We start from the raw sequence: 16,785 nt of genomic DNA on the forward strand, positions 1-16,785 counted from the left end.
TTAAATTAGATTACACTGAATGTGTACATTAAAAAAATCTTCATCTTTAAGAAAAACAATAATGGCAGAATACAGCAGAATTTAGAGGAGCTGCTTATGCAAATCTAGCTAGGAGAGCAAAACAAACCACTTTATCAGGGTTTTTTATTTTCTGTGCTTTAATGCAGAGTTTGATATGGTCATTTCAATGTTTATATTTGCAAACCCTAGAAGTTTAAGTAGTTTTTAGTGCATCTACTTAATGAGCACTAAAGATGCTCATTAGTGAGCTTCAAATATAACATTTTCCTTGGCACTTTAGGTTGAGGGTAAAGGAGAAAATTTGTTGATAGAGAGGTTCAGTAAAAATCTAGCAAATTGTTTCGTGAGCAAAGAAGATATGAGGCTCAGTTTCCTAGGGGTTTCTGTCAATCACCTTTTATCCTGGCAAACTCCCTTCTGCCCTCTCTTCCCCTATGCTGCTTACAAGGCACCACGCCAATCCTTTTAGTTTGTCCTTGCTTTTTCTACATCCCTTTCTGCTATAGTCTCTACAGTTCCCCTGTCTTTCCCACAGAACTCTGCTATAAGAAACATTCAGATATCCACACTCTCTCTGGTGCAATACAGCCCTGCTCTCAGGCAGAAGGCAGCTCATTTCAACTTGGCCAGTGCCAAATCCAATGGATTGGGTGGCTATGCTGCAGTCCCCATCCCCAGGTAGGCTCCAGCATTCCTGAGGGACCACTGATATCTCCTGCCTTTTCCTTCATCTTCCAATGGACTCTCTCTTCTCTGCCTGGGCAGCATACTTCACAAGGCTTTGGAGAATGTGACTGTCTTTGGAACTATTACTGCCTGATTGATTGAAGTAGCTTAATGGCTTTAAAGAATGCTGATGGAGGAACTGATAGACAGGTGAACAGACTGTTGCCATAAACATCATTGTTCAGTGCCATAAATATAATTTTTCAGAGAAACCATAGTAATAGTCAATCATTCTTATATCAATAAGATTGTCAGCTTCTCAGCCTCTCTCTCAACGAAAATTCAGTTTCACACAATGAAATGGCCTCGAGTATAATTAAAGGAAAATTTCTTCCAGGTTACTAAAGCTGCCTTAGAAACCTGTTCAGATTGACCAGTAGAAGCACCTGCCATGTCAGGCATTAACCTTGCTTTGCACTTTTAGAAACAAGGAAGATGCAAACCTGATAGGATTTCTTTGTTAATATTTTTAATGTTAAATCATAAAAAAACCTATGTTTGATTTTGTGATTGTTTCACAACAGATGAAATATCCATGTGATTATACATGTACAAAAATACATTAATTTCCTCTGCAGCATAATATGACAGTATAAATTTGTCAACCATATTATTTCTATGGCTTGTAAAGCTATCTCCCTTGAAGAGCTTAGTGATTGTCCTTTTAGTAACACTGTCTTTTCACTTTAATAAATCTGTCTAGGGATTGCATATACAATTGGAATATAATTTCTCAATTCGCAGTCCAGCTGCCTTTAAAATAAAATTAGCAAAATCAATTGCAAATGACATTGGATTTTTTTTTCAGGAAGTTTGTTCACACTTTTTCTCAAAGGAAAATATTTTATGCTACTCTTGAAAATCATGCCTGCTTTAGTGAGAGTAATTCCATTGAAGTATATTCAAATATCCATGCTTAATATATGAATATCTATGCCAGAGTATCTGAATACAGCATCTGACTCTATTCTTTCTGCTTATACTTGTAGCAGAGGAACTTGTACAAAAATATGACAAAACCTGATCTACCTCCCTTACAGTGTTTGTGCACTTAATATTTCCAAGACAGCTCTGTTTTTACACCTTACAAAGATGTCAGGAGAAAGCAGTATAAAATGAGCAGTGATAAGCATTGAGATTTCAAAGTGAGAGCTCTAGACTGAGGTTTCTATTCCCAATTTCCTTGGCTTTGGTGCTGGGCAAGGTGAAGAAATGCTGCTTTCTGCCACTCACTGTTCTTCCCTTGCAGTTTGAGTTGGTATTTTCTTTTTAGTACTGGGGAAATTCCATTTTAGGCATTGAAAGTTTTGGTGCCCCTCTTAGTTGTTTCATGAAAGTGGCATTGCCATGTAATAAAACACGTAAGGAATTGCAGATAAAGGAGTATCAAGGTAAGGATTTTATATTATTTTCATTTCCCACAGAAAGATTATTTAGTTCAGTCTGATACAAACAGTTGATTCTATTATGATTCTAGACTCTTGAGGAAGTCATGAACCTGTATAAAAGAAAGAATGCAAAATAATTCTCTTAATATATGGTATTTTCATTGTTTCCTTTGATAATTACATTTCAAACACCGTGACAGTCTGTTCATTGACAAAATCCACCTCCGTGCTGCAACTACGATGGACTGAGAATCATTAGTACTTGATCTGAGCATGCAAAAAATATTTTGTTGGAAGTTTGACCAAGGCTTGAATTCAAGACCTCTGACCCATGGTTCACAGTCTGTACAGAAAGGCCAGAAATGTGACCAATCTTGTTCAATTGACTGCTGTTAGATTAGAAGATAATTCCTAGAATGCACATTGGCTCTAATAAATTGATCACATAAAGTACCAGCTTAGTCTGTCTCTCTCACAGTGATAGGATATTGCTCCTTTTCATGTATTTTTTTTTTAAACAGAAAACAAGAGGCAAGTGAAATAGCAAAAAAAAAAAGGAAATAAGACTTAAATCATAACACCGAAATGGTCATTGAAAATAAGATTTCTCTTGCAACACCTTTCGAACAAATAAATATAATAGAATTGAATTTTGAAAGAGTTTCTTGAATTGCAGAGATACTCTGTTGTTACACTGCAGCAGCACATAAAAAGCAAAATGTGTATCACTAGTAAAAGACATGTCCTCTTGGTATTCCTCAGATATTGTTCCAGCATTTCAATTAATGTATTGTTTCTATCTTAAGATAGATAAGTAGGCCCCATTTTCTTTTCATAAGCTACAGTGTTTCATTGTACCTTTTACTGATTGTCCTTTTTGATTAATTGCTTCTCTTTCCTTCTTTTCCATGAGCCCATTATTTAAATATCCTTAGTCCAGATGCACATAAATCACTGGGAGTCCTGGAGCAGGACAAGAACACTTACATTTTCAATTAATTTCCACATCTAACTGCTGCTTTTAGTAATGTCTGCAATAATGCATCACATCAAACATTGCACCATTGGTGATCTCAGGGCTGTGGATAGATGGTGTAGGGCACCACACAAGAATACAAAATATCATTGTATCTGTATTTTGTGTATGGGTAGGACAACAAAATGAAGAGATTTGGTTGCCGACAAGTGTTTCTTTATAGACTTTGTTCATAATGGCCACTGCACGAGGCATTTGACAATTTTACATTTTCTTCTTGTAGAAGTGGATTCTGTCGGCTCTCAATTATTTATTCTTATTGTACTCTTTAGAACTGTCCAAACAGATGCCAAAATTAATACAAAACCGTTTTTCAATTCTTAAATGAAGTAGTGGAAAACTACTAAACATACATATGAGAATGGGGGCAAAACCCACAAATTTAAAGTTACTTACAAGTGAAGTTCATATAAAGTTTGAAGCACATTTTAGTGGCGTTTGGTTGCACAGTCTTGTTGCCAACATTGGCCATGTTATTTTGAAGCCCTGACAGCAGCATCCCTTAACATGCTGTCTCCCTCACTTCTGACATTAATTGCATCTGTTTGAACCATCAACCATCTCGGGAAAGCTTGACATAACCTTTTCTTAGACTGACAGGCCTCTAAGTTGTGATGTTGTCAGTGTTGTGGCTGGCAGATTTTACTCTTTGTTTTGCAGATTGTGAAGTGCCTCCATTGAACAGCTGCACAGAGCCAGACCCAAGCCAGGACTTTGTAGAAATGCATGAGTACATAAATCTCTGGGGCCACTGACTCAGTCAGCCAAACAGTGAGATCAATTATGTGCCACAGTCCTTGTAATGAGATTTTCAGCTACATATTAACCCTTGGTGGCCTATTTTATTTATTTATTTATTTATTTATTCCTATCTGAGTACTTGAAACATCATCTTTACGGTTTTAAGTCTCAATTGTAAACTTTACGTAGTTATTGAATACGTCTTGCTCATATTGGAAAAATACATTTCAGTTTTTAGGCTCTCTTTTATCTGGTTGTCAAGCTAAGAAAGTTCAGCTACTGCTGGTTTTTGAGAGCAGGGTGTTCATAAAATGCTTCTAGACCATATGGACACACAAAAAATTTAAGATAAATCTTTCTTCCATAGTTAGCCTTAGTTAGCTACGTAGTATTCTACAAATCCATTTGAAAAATGTCTGTTGGTCCTTGAACTCAGGAAGGATATAAACCACTGACCTACAAGCATCCCAGCACTATTTTTTTTCCCTAAGTCAATGGTATTACAAAGGCATTAGGAAGATTCAAAATGTATATATAAAAGAGCATCAAAGTAGTAACAAAAATATTTGTTTCTATATGACTGTGAATGGTGCCATATAATGTAGCTTTATATTAGATCTTTAAAAGGATAACATTTTCTAAATCAAATTTATGTGCAGGAATGTAACAAAAGCAGACATTTAAAGGAAAATAAAACATTTAAGCTTTTGATTATGTATCATAATTCTTTTCATGCTTTGCATCCGAACCCTGGACAAAAGTTGACCTGTGTTTTTCTACACTCATTTCTAGCAGACTTGGGCAGTTTACTCTGAACAGGGGCATGAGTGCACATAAGAGAAGTTTAGAACATTTTAGTCTGTGATATGCATATTTACTCAGTTTAAATAGCTACATGATATTCCTCATTTTAAATTTCAGGAGTATGCAATCCACTTAAGTTTCAGGAGAGATTTTGCTCTGATTTGCATTTTATAAACTATGGGGTAGAGAGGAAGAAAATTATTTTGAGAATGCACAAAGTAGAATGTTTTAGAAACACTGATTTAACAACTAAGCAGAAGATTAGAGATATGCCCTAGCAAGCTTTCAAATCTGTGCTCATTAACCAACGACTCTAACAAGTGAGCACTTCTCAAGGAATATAGTGGTATTTGCATTCAGAATAAAGCCATGTTGAAGTTACCCAGGCTCAATTGCTGGTAAGGGGTGTTTGAAGTCTGGTAAAATGACAGGACAGAGGCAAAACTCTTACTGATGATCAAAGTCAAGGTGTTGCAATGCCGTTTTGAAGTGCTCTTTTGGCAGGTTTCCAGTCCCATACTATAGTTTCATTACAATTGTGTTCAGAATTCTTAAAGTGCAAAATTGTATCCTGTGTGGTGGTGGAGACTTTACAGTGGCACGACGTCTTAGCAAGGTGCATTTCCACTGTTTCTCCCTTGCTTGAGAATGGAAACTTCTCAGTGGCCAAGGTTAAACAAGCAGAAGTGCAGCATTGCAGATCTGTCTCCATTCCTCATCAGTGGCTTCCTTCGTTCCTTTCCTCTAAGTGGAATGCTTTACTCTTAGCCCTTAATTTCATGAAGAGTCATATAGTTGGGTACAATGAATAGTTGAAACTCGGATCAGTCCAGGAAAGGCTTGCAAAGTTCTGTATGGTAATCACACATCAGCCAAGCACATCTCCTGGATCAAAAGGGTATTGGATAGCAACCCTAAATCTCTTAGTGTTGAAGAGCAGGTATATCAAGAAACGATGTAGAAACTCGACAAACTGGATGTGTCTCATTTTGGAGACAAATTTAGGAGAAAACACTCTGAAATGAGTGCTTCCTCTGAAGAGATGGGCTCCAATTATTCCTTTTGCCAATGAGAAATGAATGCCAGTGGGTGAAAATGGGGGAAAGAAAGGCAAATTGTTTATTAAAAAAAAAAAGCCCCAAACAAACAAACTAACAAACAAAAAACCCTGTTGTTCAAGGGGGGGGGGGGGGGGGGGGGGGGGGCGGGAAGCCCAAAGCAAAACAACGAAAAAAGCTTCTCTGAGGATTCCTGTACAACCTCCAGGCTAGGGGAAGGAGGGAAAACCCAAAACTTCTTGTTTCAAGGTAGCAAAACACTAACCCCACAGAAGGAACCATCTAGCATCGCAGTCCACTGTGCCCGCAGCGCACACGAAGTGAGGATTGGAACCGGACCGAGCAGGAGCGCAAGGCTCCCCGCCCCACCCCGGACATCCTTACAGCTGCAGCAGCCGTTTCTGGGCATGAAGCAGATGCCCGGGGATACTGTGTCATCATACAATCACCCCAAGACATGATGTCTATATTTTCTTGCTCCCCGCATGGGATAATGGCTTTGCATTTCATGTCAATGTCTTTCTTTATGGATTTTAACAGTATAGTTCCTTCCAAAACTATCTGTATTTTGGCCCTTAATTAATATGTTGTTTTTACACCTCTTCAGTGTTACTGAGGTCTTACAGCACTCAGTTAAGATTTAACCTGGGTAAGTATTACTGTTCCTGTTTTAGATAGAGATGCATCATATAAATGCAGAGAAAACCACAATAAAACACTACAGATAGCAAAAAACTTGCCATATAATTGGATGATATTATGGAGGGTGGTGGCTTGGAGATAAACTAGAGTGAATAAACAACGTGTATGCCTCTGTACAAGGTAACTTAACAGGCAGAGAAATCTTCATCTCTTGTCAACTGTTTTAATGTCAGCTAATTCCAGAATGTTTCCTGCAAACTGTACAAAGTCAAGGGCTTTTTGTTTATTTTTAATATGCTATTTATCTATAGAGGTGATAATTTGTTTCAGTGCTGCTTTACATTAGTTGAAATGGAATTTTTCCAGCTCTGTAAACTGTAAGTAAATGCTCTTGCTGTCATGCTTTCTCAGTCATATAGTATGGGCTGAAGAAACAAAAACAATTCAGAAAATAGCTTAAGCTGCTTCTTGTGAGTGCTCTTTACTCTTTTGCCATTGTTTGTTATAACTATTGGAACAGCTATGGACCTCTGAATAGTTGGGGTAGTCTCCTGAAGGAGAGTATCTAGGGTGAATGTGTAGAAAATTTAAAATGGGCAATTTAGGTTGCAGTCCTTGCTTTCTGGTTCTGTATAGCTTCTCTTCTGTCCTGTTAGGCTCCATAACATATGAATGGATAATGAGTGATATTGTCATATTCATGTCTGTGTTTTATTTGGTTGGCCCAGTGTCCTTCCCAGTAAAGAAAATTGAAGTGCAAGAATAGGTTCCTTTGTTCAACTCAAGATACAGGCATGCCATTCCCATTAGCCCAGTACTGGCAAGAGCCTGCTTCAAGACCCCGCAGGTTTTAGTATTTATCTACTAGGGAAGCAAGAGATATTCTGATTCCATAATCATAAATAGACCAGTAATTAGACACCCTTTGCCACTTCTAGCTTCTGCCAAGGTTAGGTAGATAACATGACCAAACTATTGGGTACCTGCAGCTCGCTTATTAGGGATACTGCTTCAATTCTCTTATTAAAGTCTGTTCATCTCTTCTTAATTTTAAATATTATCTTCTTGACTGCGCTGACTACTGTGAGTCATGGCATCTTAGTACAGCCATACTTCAGGGCCGAATGCAAGTTAGATTCCAGACAGACCATTTCAAACCATGCACGCAACAACTTGAAAATTTCTCTTACCTTCTCCCCACACCTACCTCCACCCCAGCATTTCTAAATATTCTGACTTTAAACTAATTTTTATGGGTTCTTTTCTTCCTATCAAGCCTCATACATTAGCATTTCCATGTCAAGGAAACAAACCTAACAGCTCTGTTTGTATTCCACAGAACCTATATAAGTGATAGCATTAGATAGAAAATACTGCCACTGGAATGAGCACAGACCTGATTTTCTAAGGTTTTCAGATAAATATCAATGTCAGCACAGAGGAGTGACTTGTATCTGTGCTTACAAACCCCTTCCTCTGTGACAGAAGAAATACATCTTTAGAAAATGCTTTGTTTCTTCTCATCATAATTTTAAATGTCAGCAGACCAGATCTGAGTCTAATGTGTTTGCAAAATACATCTGTTGAACATTTTTACATTCTTCTTCCATTGAACTGGTAATCCTCAAGGGCTAGTTGCATTTAGCTATAGAGAACCATGCACCTTTGTTAAATTCCTTCCATCATGACCTGCCACACTTCAGCTATTTAATTTCCAAATTCCTTCTTAGAAATTACCAGCAGCTGGCCTGTGGAGATTAGGTTTGTAGAGTATCTAACTATCTATACAAGCTAAAAATAACAATGCTTGTCCCATGTGATATTAATAATTTAATCACAGAAAAGACAAGTGTACTACTTTGTGCTACTGGAATTTCACAGTAATACAACACAGAAGAATTCTGAAAGCATCATTTCTGCAATTCTATAAAATCGTGGTTTTCATCCAGTTTGGTAAAAATGTGTAGGAGATCTTCCTCAGCTACATAACTTAAATGAATTTTCTTTATTTCAGTTTCAGTGATGTTTCACCTTTATTCTAATCAGTAGCACTACAATATATGGTTTCAAATCCTAGATGATGCTGACATTTAAACTTGGTAATGCCAGGGCAGAAAAAATATAAGTGCAATAACCACAGTGTTTAAGTGATGCAAGCTTCAAAATATTTCCAGTCCTTATAATTTTACTTTAGCTTAGATTTGGGAAACACTCAACAAAACAGCAGCATTTGATAGTAAAAGCCTTCCTGCAAGTTTTAAGCTTTATTTGTATTGAGTACGATAACAGTGCCACCAAGTGACAATTCAGAGCAATCGTGCTTCTTAGTTACCGTAAATATTTCAAACAAAAACATTGAGAATGAAGGCTAAAAAGCTGCCTTCTGACCAAAGGTTGTATGGTGAAACAGAAACAAGAAAAGCTATAAAAGCATGAAAATTATTCTTTGGAAGAATCCGTGAAGTCTATGAATTACTGTGAGATCCTTGATTCTCTTTCTCCCCGACCTCCAGTTTTTAAGTATGTTTCTGCATCTACTCCCTCCTTTGATCTAGTAAAAGACAGAAATCTATGAAAAATCGGATTTGGGCAATTTATGACACTGTCATTAAAGTAGTTCCTCTTACTCATACTGAATGACTAACAAAAATTGTCAAAATGCTCAGTCTTTAGCTAACCATGCCATCAAATCACAATATTTGGTTGGATTTTCTTCGCCAATTTTAGTGTCTTACTAAGGTGTTCACACCTTTATTCCTCTTGTGTACATAAACTATCTCCTTGCCAGTCAGTATTTGTACAGATTCTGCTGGTACCCATGTTTTTCATTGCTCACATGGCAATTTAGTGTAACGTATGAATTTGTAGAGACCTATCATGTTCCTTGCAACCCTTTTTGTGGAAAGTTTAGCAAATCATCCCCATAAATCTACTCTCTAGTTGTCTACCGTAGCAGAGGATCCTTGTGCTTGAAGAGTCTTGCTGTTTATCAAGTATTATACATTCAGAAAATTCATCTTAATGCACACAGATTTCCCTCTATGTATATTCAGAAAGTCTCTGAGAAATTTTCTTTTCTCTCCTTTGGAGTAAGAGTTTTATTATATCCTTTTGATCTATTAATATTATGGAGCTGATGGCATGCTGTTTTGTGAGACAAGATTTTGTTGACTTTGTGCTCAACTCATGAATTGGTGAATGGATACAGATTAGCGCCTTGTACATTTTGATATTGCTCTGCTATGTGCTCCTGTGTTTCTGTAATCGCAGTTGCCATGTCTGTGATTCACTTGGGCTTTTCCAGCAGCCAGGAAAGCAGGTGGGTGGTATTTAGCACGAAGCTTCCTACAGGAGCTTCAGATTCAGCCATGAGGTTTGGGGTTTCTCTACACTACATTACTCCCAAGGTGCATTTGGACCAAATGTTTTGCAATTCATAAAACATTGGGACTCGCCCCCGTTCTCAAGATTAATGACTCTCGAATACAGCATAGCCAGGGAGCAAGGGTGAAGGTCGGCTCCAGTTGCTGAGCAGTGCACTGAATGCAGCCATGTAGGGCTGCTGTGCCTTTGCTATTTTGCCATAAATCAGAGGAGATTGACTTACAGCCAAGAACACAATTTCATTTAGTTTCAAGACTTGCGTACAAAAGGAATGAAAGCCACTTTGTGAGCTAAATTCAGAGCTGTTCTAATGGCTCCATTATCCAGATTAGCTCATGATCTGGGGAAAAAGGATGTGTTAAATATAAAAATAAATCCAAACTTGCTGTGCATTTGAAATACATGTTTGTTTTGCTGATCTAGTGCTGGTGCTGGAATAGATGGGAGGAACAACCTCCAGAAAGCTCTGTTGCAGCTCCAGGATTTTTTCTACAAATTGCTTTTTATAATCCTGACATTCCTCTTTACCATTAATTCAGCAGATATATTAAATCACAAGATAAATTGCAGCAGCTAATACAGTCCATAATGAAAAAGATGGAACAAAAGCAATAAAAACTATAATGAACTTTTCACTTGACATGTCCCTCAGGTATTTTGAGGAGTAAAAAAGATGTTTTGTAGGTTGTCACAATGACAGCAGAATGAACAGTGCATGTATTGCTTTTAATTTAGTGTAATACAGTTCACTTGTATTAATAAATGACAAGTAAAAATAAATTACCAAGAGCATTTTCCAGGACTGGCTACAGAGCTCAAGATGTTGCTGTTGCTTTATAACAGGTATAAAGCCAGGTTGATTTCATTTACTGCAGAACTGCCCTTTGTACAGCTCAATCTTATAAAACATAAACTGGAGCTGTTGCCTAACTATACCAGTGGCTTCGTGTATTTCTCGAGCAGTTTCTAGTAACAACAAAAGCCAGTACCTTGACTGATAATAAACATTCTGAAAGATGAAAACTCCCATCCTGTGCTGCCTTCCCTGCAGCACTAGGAGTTGCATAGCTGCCTAGAGATTCACTTCACCAAAAAAATATTTTGCAAATCCTACATCAGGTGATTTTTTTCTATACTCCAAATCATGTAATGAAGAATATGATTCTAATTATTAGAATAAAATGTGTACACAGTATCCAAATACAGGTGTGGTCTCTAATTGCTTCATTATTCTGTTAACCTTTCTTTACTTCCTTCCTCTCGTAATTTAAATGTAAAATACACACATAATATTTAAGACTCGAAATTCTATAAGATCAAATGTTAGCATTTTCCAAAAATCAATAAAGAGTGAATTCTAATACACTTTTATGTCTTTGTTTTTGTTTTGTTTACATGTTTACTTTGGAATAAAATTTAACATTAATTTTTAGACATCCTTGTTAGGTTGGAAGGACATTTTGAACAGTAAAGTATGTCCATATGGAGCCTTACTTAAAAAAAGTAACATGGGATTCCAAGATCATTGTCAGTACTCTTATTGATTTCATTCCTTTCTCCCTGAGGTAAAGGTGGCAGTGCTAAATGGCAAACCGATACAATTTCAGAAATATAGGAAGTTTGTAGGATACCAGAAATATGTTACCACATCTGCTGATCAAGACGTTTCACCAAGTCATTGATAAAGATTAAAATAAATCATTGATTCACAGTATTTTTCATGAGGTAGCACGTAAGTACTTTCATATGAGAAAGAAATTTTTGCAAATGATGTTTATGATCCACAACATAGAATCTTTACCTTAAAAAACCCCATGTTTTACATTTCTCTCATAAATACCTCCTTTAGAGAATTATTTAATAGGTCATTTGGTACTATGTCCTACCAGTTGTACACTGACATTAATACTGATTTAATTAACTATATCTTTTGCCTAGAAAAATCAGGCAGCAAATAATAGATTAATCCAGTACATCAGTTCTTTCATTACCCAAAATTTCATTTCCTTCCAGTAACCTCTTCTGTCCTTTACCATTATTCTTATCTTCCATTCACCTTTTAATAAGTTATCCTTAAAAATTTTACTTGAAAATTTCTGCTGTACTGAAGCCACAATAAAGGGCCAGGTAGTTACTCAAATAATACTTTTCTATTTCTTAAGATAAATTCATAGTTTTCTTACAATTATAACATTTCAATAGACCATTCATAATATACCAACCAACCAGATATTTTATTAAAAAGCTGAACTACCAGCCCTCCAGTTTCATATGGATGATTCTTATTAAGAGTATTGAAGTCAACTTTGTAGAAAAAGTTAATGTTAAGGAAAGCTAGGCAATTCCCTAAAATATACAATTTGTGTGTAGAGTTTTAAGTCTTTCCAACTCCATTGTTCATAGAAAAATATTTCTTTGTGTATATATTCTTATGCATAGTGATGATGTTCCTGTTTGATTCACATAATTATCTTAATATAAGTTTTTCTAAGAGAATTTAAAGAAGCTTCTTCATCCCGGGATAAGGAAGTCTTTCATCCATGATGCAACTACTTTCCCACATGACTAGTCACATGCAAGAGGCTTAAAGTCACAGTGTGAAACTAATTTTTAGATGACCAACATTTGTGGAAATATATCCATCAGGCTTTACTTACCTATAAGTATCATTTTGCATCTCCACGAAGCAGCATATATAAGATAACGCATATAGTACTCCTTATTTGTCTACATTTTGTGAATTTCTGCTTCCACAGGATGGAGTTTCAGCATGGGCTCTGCCTACCAGTTCCACAGCTGGCGAGTATTTGTGATTGTCTGTGCACTGCCTTGTGTCTCTTCTGTGGTTGCCCTCACCTTTATGCCGGAAAGCCCACGGTTCCTGCTGGAGGTATAATTTCCCAAACAGTTTCTAGATTCCAGTCAAAATTATTTCTGTTTTACATCATGACATCTACTAAACAAGCATTTAGATCATTCAGGGTCTATAGTGAGTAACTTAATTTGTATGTATGCTGCACTTAAATGTTTTGTTCTGACGTTTAGGTTGGAAAACATGATGAAGCTTGGATGATACTCAAGCAAATTCATGACACAAACATGCGTGCTCGTGGTCAGCCTGAGAAAGTCTTCACTGTGAGTATTGCTTTTAGAGCTAATCACCTATCACAGCAGCAAGCCTGGTGAGGTCTGGATGGCTTAAGCAATCAATATTAATACTCTAAATGGCTAAGCCAATTTTTTGCACTCTAAATACCTAAATAAAAGTATTGCCAATTCCTACTGAAATTGTTATATATACAATGTCTGCTAAGAAATCAGCCTTTGGCCAGGATATTCATGAGTGTATGAAGCCACAGCAGGATGATTTTATCTGGTGTACCAAGGTAGTTAATGGATTCCTACCAGTATAGTTAACGGATTCCATTTGTGTTTTATTTATTAAGTTTTCACCCTTAGTAACAACAGTAATCACATAGAAGTCCAAATTAGTTAGCTGTTGTGTCTTTAGGATTTGGAACTTTTTTCCGTTCTTATCAGGTAAAATAATGGTTTTAAAGACGACATTTTCTCTTCTATGAAATAGTAATTTCAAACATTTAATATTCTCAAAGTTCATTTTGTTGAGGCCTAATTATAAAACCCTACTTAAAGTATTGATTGGTTGTTTCTACTGGAGAAATTTCCAATTCAAAAGTTGATTTTTTTTATGGCATCTTCGTTATTTATGAAGACTATACACAGCAATCTTGTCTTCCTGGATACAGTAGGATTAAACAGAACTTTCTTGCTTTGGAATCCAGTCGGCCTCTCCAGTTTGTGCAGAGCTGTAGCAGTATGTGCACTCTACTCCCTCAGAGCCATGTGTAGGATGTTTTTCCTCTTCCAGAAGCTTTCTTCTTACTGTATTGCACATACAACTCAATTAAGAAATCCTCTTAAAGGTTCTCCATTTGCAGGCAGTCTTGAGTAATGACCATCTGACCAAATAACTTATATTCCATTGAGACTTGCAGTTTTCTGCCTTGGATTTAGTTTCCATTGCTTCCATTTAAACTTTTCCACAAAGAAGCTCAATAATTCCTATATTTAACTTGAAAGAAGCCTGGTTAGCACATTTGCCATGTTAAATCCACGTTTATTGGTACACTGATGACCTACCCCTAATCCCACCTAGTCTAATATTTTATTTTCTGATTTAATTTATGAGTAAAGAGATTTGCCTAACACCATATAGCTATGGTGTAATTTCACAATTGGCTCTTGCTGATCTGAGCTGCTTTCAGGCAGAATATGCCTGCTCCTGGTGACACCAGGAGGGGGTTTTCTGCTACTATTGATATTCATAGATTGATTTCACAGTCAGCCACAGCACTCACCCTGTCCCCCTTTAGTAATGGTTTAGGCACAAGGAAGAAGATAGTAATGTGCTAGGAGAAAATGTGGGAGGAAGGATAAGCCTCTCACGTCACTTTGACGTAATTGTAATCAGGTCCTAAAGCAGCGGTGGAGAAGAAAACAAAGCACATGCTTGTTGTTTCCAGCTCTTTTGATCTAAAAAGTCTTTGTCTCAATGGCTGTTAAAATGTGACACTCAGACACTTTATCTACAGTTACTTTTGTAAATTGATCAGCCATTAATTTTGCTGGTTTCTGCCTTGAACATTATGAAAACTCTACTCCATATATCAAGCTGAGATTAGAAATACTGTGCTGTGTGTCAAGGTTAGACACATATAGAAGTCCCTATTTTTAGCTTGCATTAATATGATTAGAAAATGCATCATTCTCTTCTTATTGTACATCAGCACTTCATCTCATAAAACCCAGAAAGCAAAGAACTTATGCATAATTTGTTTCACATATCCTTTTAATTTCTCTTTGTTTCTAAATTAGTCCTCGATACTGCGACATTTTGTCTGAGTAATTTATTCATATACTTCTAAACTTTCCACACTCCTTCTCTCCTTATCCAATGTCATTCTATTACTTCTGCTTTACTATTTTCCTTCCTGTTACTTACATCAGACACATCTTGATAGTATGTTTTCTGACTCTACTGATGATGTAACATTTTCTCCATTGTACCTATAGTTATAGTGTGATTTTCTTTCATGCATTTTCTTATAAAATAATATTGATTTTATATTTTTCTAGATTCTTTTAAAATTCTTTAAAAGAATTCTTTAATTCTTTTAATTCTTTTAATTCTTTTAAAATTTATTCTTATGTTATGTTTATTCTTGTTACTCATATTCTTGAGGGGATTATCTTCAAGCCTTTAGAAAGACATGGCATCAACTGACAACCAGTTGAGTTTAGAGTTAATCCAAAATGGAGTATTCTGGTTCCTGAATTAATTGACAGCATGGCCCTTCACACTTTGAAGAATTTGTCCTGAAATAACAGACACCAATAAATTGATATTATCTTCAGTCATGGAACTACCAGAGTTCGATGGTTTTTAAATACCTATTTATTAGATGTCTTGGTTTAAATATCTAAGTAAAAAAAAAATATTTGCATCCTTAAAATCAACATTTTCTCTACTGCTCAATTACCGTGTATGAACTCTTTTTTCCTGCAACTATTTTTCTTTGCAACAAGTCTTGACTTTTTACAAATTTTAAACATTGCATATTTCTAACCATTGCTTTTAAACAGAAGCATCATTTTCATTAAAATAGGTTTTCTTTTCTGGGTTTGTTTTTTTTTCATCCTTCATACACTGACATGCTGAATTTGCATGATCCAGATGGACTATTATCCTGACTCAATGGGACTTTTCATATGTTAAAGAACTACCAAGGCCAGACAACTTTTGTCTCCAGTCACATACAGTGGTCCTAGCATAAATATGTTTCCCCCAGTCTCCACAGCTACAACTGAGTCAGGTGCCCAGTATGGTGAACTGAGTCCACAAGAGTGGGATTCAAAAGGCGTCCCTTATCTGCCCAGAGATGTGGAATGCAAGGATTTCTGTATATAGGAGATATCAGATAATTTTTGAGGACTTGACTCAGTCTTTTGTATAACACATTTCCTGAAAGCACTTTAAGAAAAACTTGAGATCAGTGGAATGATGTGGACAGGATTATTTGAAGAGACCTGACAAGAAGGCTTCAGGCTTTTGAAAATGTCATGATCTGGCAAAACACTGAGCTGTAATACTTCAGAAACGAGGGCAGTTATTCCTCAAATTACTTAGTGTGCTTTTCTATGTTCTTGTTCATGGGATGAGGCTGCTGTTGCATCTCAAACAGCATACACCTGTGAAAGCAGTGGGCTCAAAACTTGAGCTTTATCATCAATATTGCTATTCCCTGGTGTCCTATAATCCACTGTGATACACTGGATCTGGGGGTGGGGAGGGTGTCGTCGTTCTGTTAAGAAGAAACAGAAGCCATGTCTAACTTCAGAAACTGCAGCCAAACACTGAACAAGCATTCTCTTGCTCTCCTCCTTCCTTCTGTGTCAGTCCCTTTCCCATTTTATTAATTTTCTTTCTGTTCTCTGCTCATCTTCTTTTAAAATAAACTGTGGGTGAATACACTGCCTTTTGTGATATCACTATGAAGCCAAGACCAGAGCTGAAACTAAAACAAAAACCACATGGTAGTATAAGCATGTCAGGTCCTGTGTCTGGAAAGACCGTGTAACACACCCTGGTTCTGCTACACAGGAGAGTAAAAGTAAAAATTAGCATTATAGGATGCATTACATTCTCCATCACTGGCAATTCTGTATTTTTGCCTGATGTCTGTTTATCTCATTTCACTTTAAATAAGTAGATCATTGTTCATAACAGCAATAAAATGTGTGGTTCCAGATCATTTCACCTCACTTCTTCTCTCTTCATTAAGTTCTCTGTTTAACAGTAGGAAAAATAACAAAATAATGAAAAGGTTGTCCAACTACTAATTCATGACATTTTGAATTCTCCTGTTTTCACTATTGTGTCTTTAATCAAAAGGCTTCCAACAAT

General features: G+C 36.5%; 1 protein-coding gene across 1 annotated transcript in view; it reads left to right on the forward strand.

Annotated features, from left to right (window-relative positions):
* Positions 1–16,785, forward strand: part of SV2C (synaptic vesicle glycoprotein 2C) — a 112,641-nt gene that overhangs the window by 69,251 nt on the left and 26,605 nt on the right. The window contains exons 5-6 of the mRNA XM_088157318.1: positions 12,557–12,690; positions 12,846–12,935. Coding sequence (XP_088013444.1) covers positions 12,557–12,690; positions 12,846–12,935 — 224 coding nt within the window. The remainder of the gene's footprint in view (positions 1–12,556; positions 12,691–12,845; positions 12,936–16,785) is intronic.

Source organism: Sturnus vulgaris, chromosome Z, assembly GCF_052056855.1.
Source record: "Sturnus vulgaris isolate bStuVul1 chromosome Z, bStuVul1.hap1, whole genome shotgun sequence".
NCBI classification, from domain to species: Eukaryota; Metazoa; Chordata; class Aves; order Passeriformes; family Sturnidae; genus Sturnus; species Sturnus vulgaris.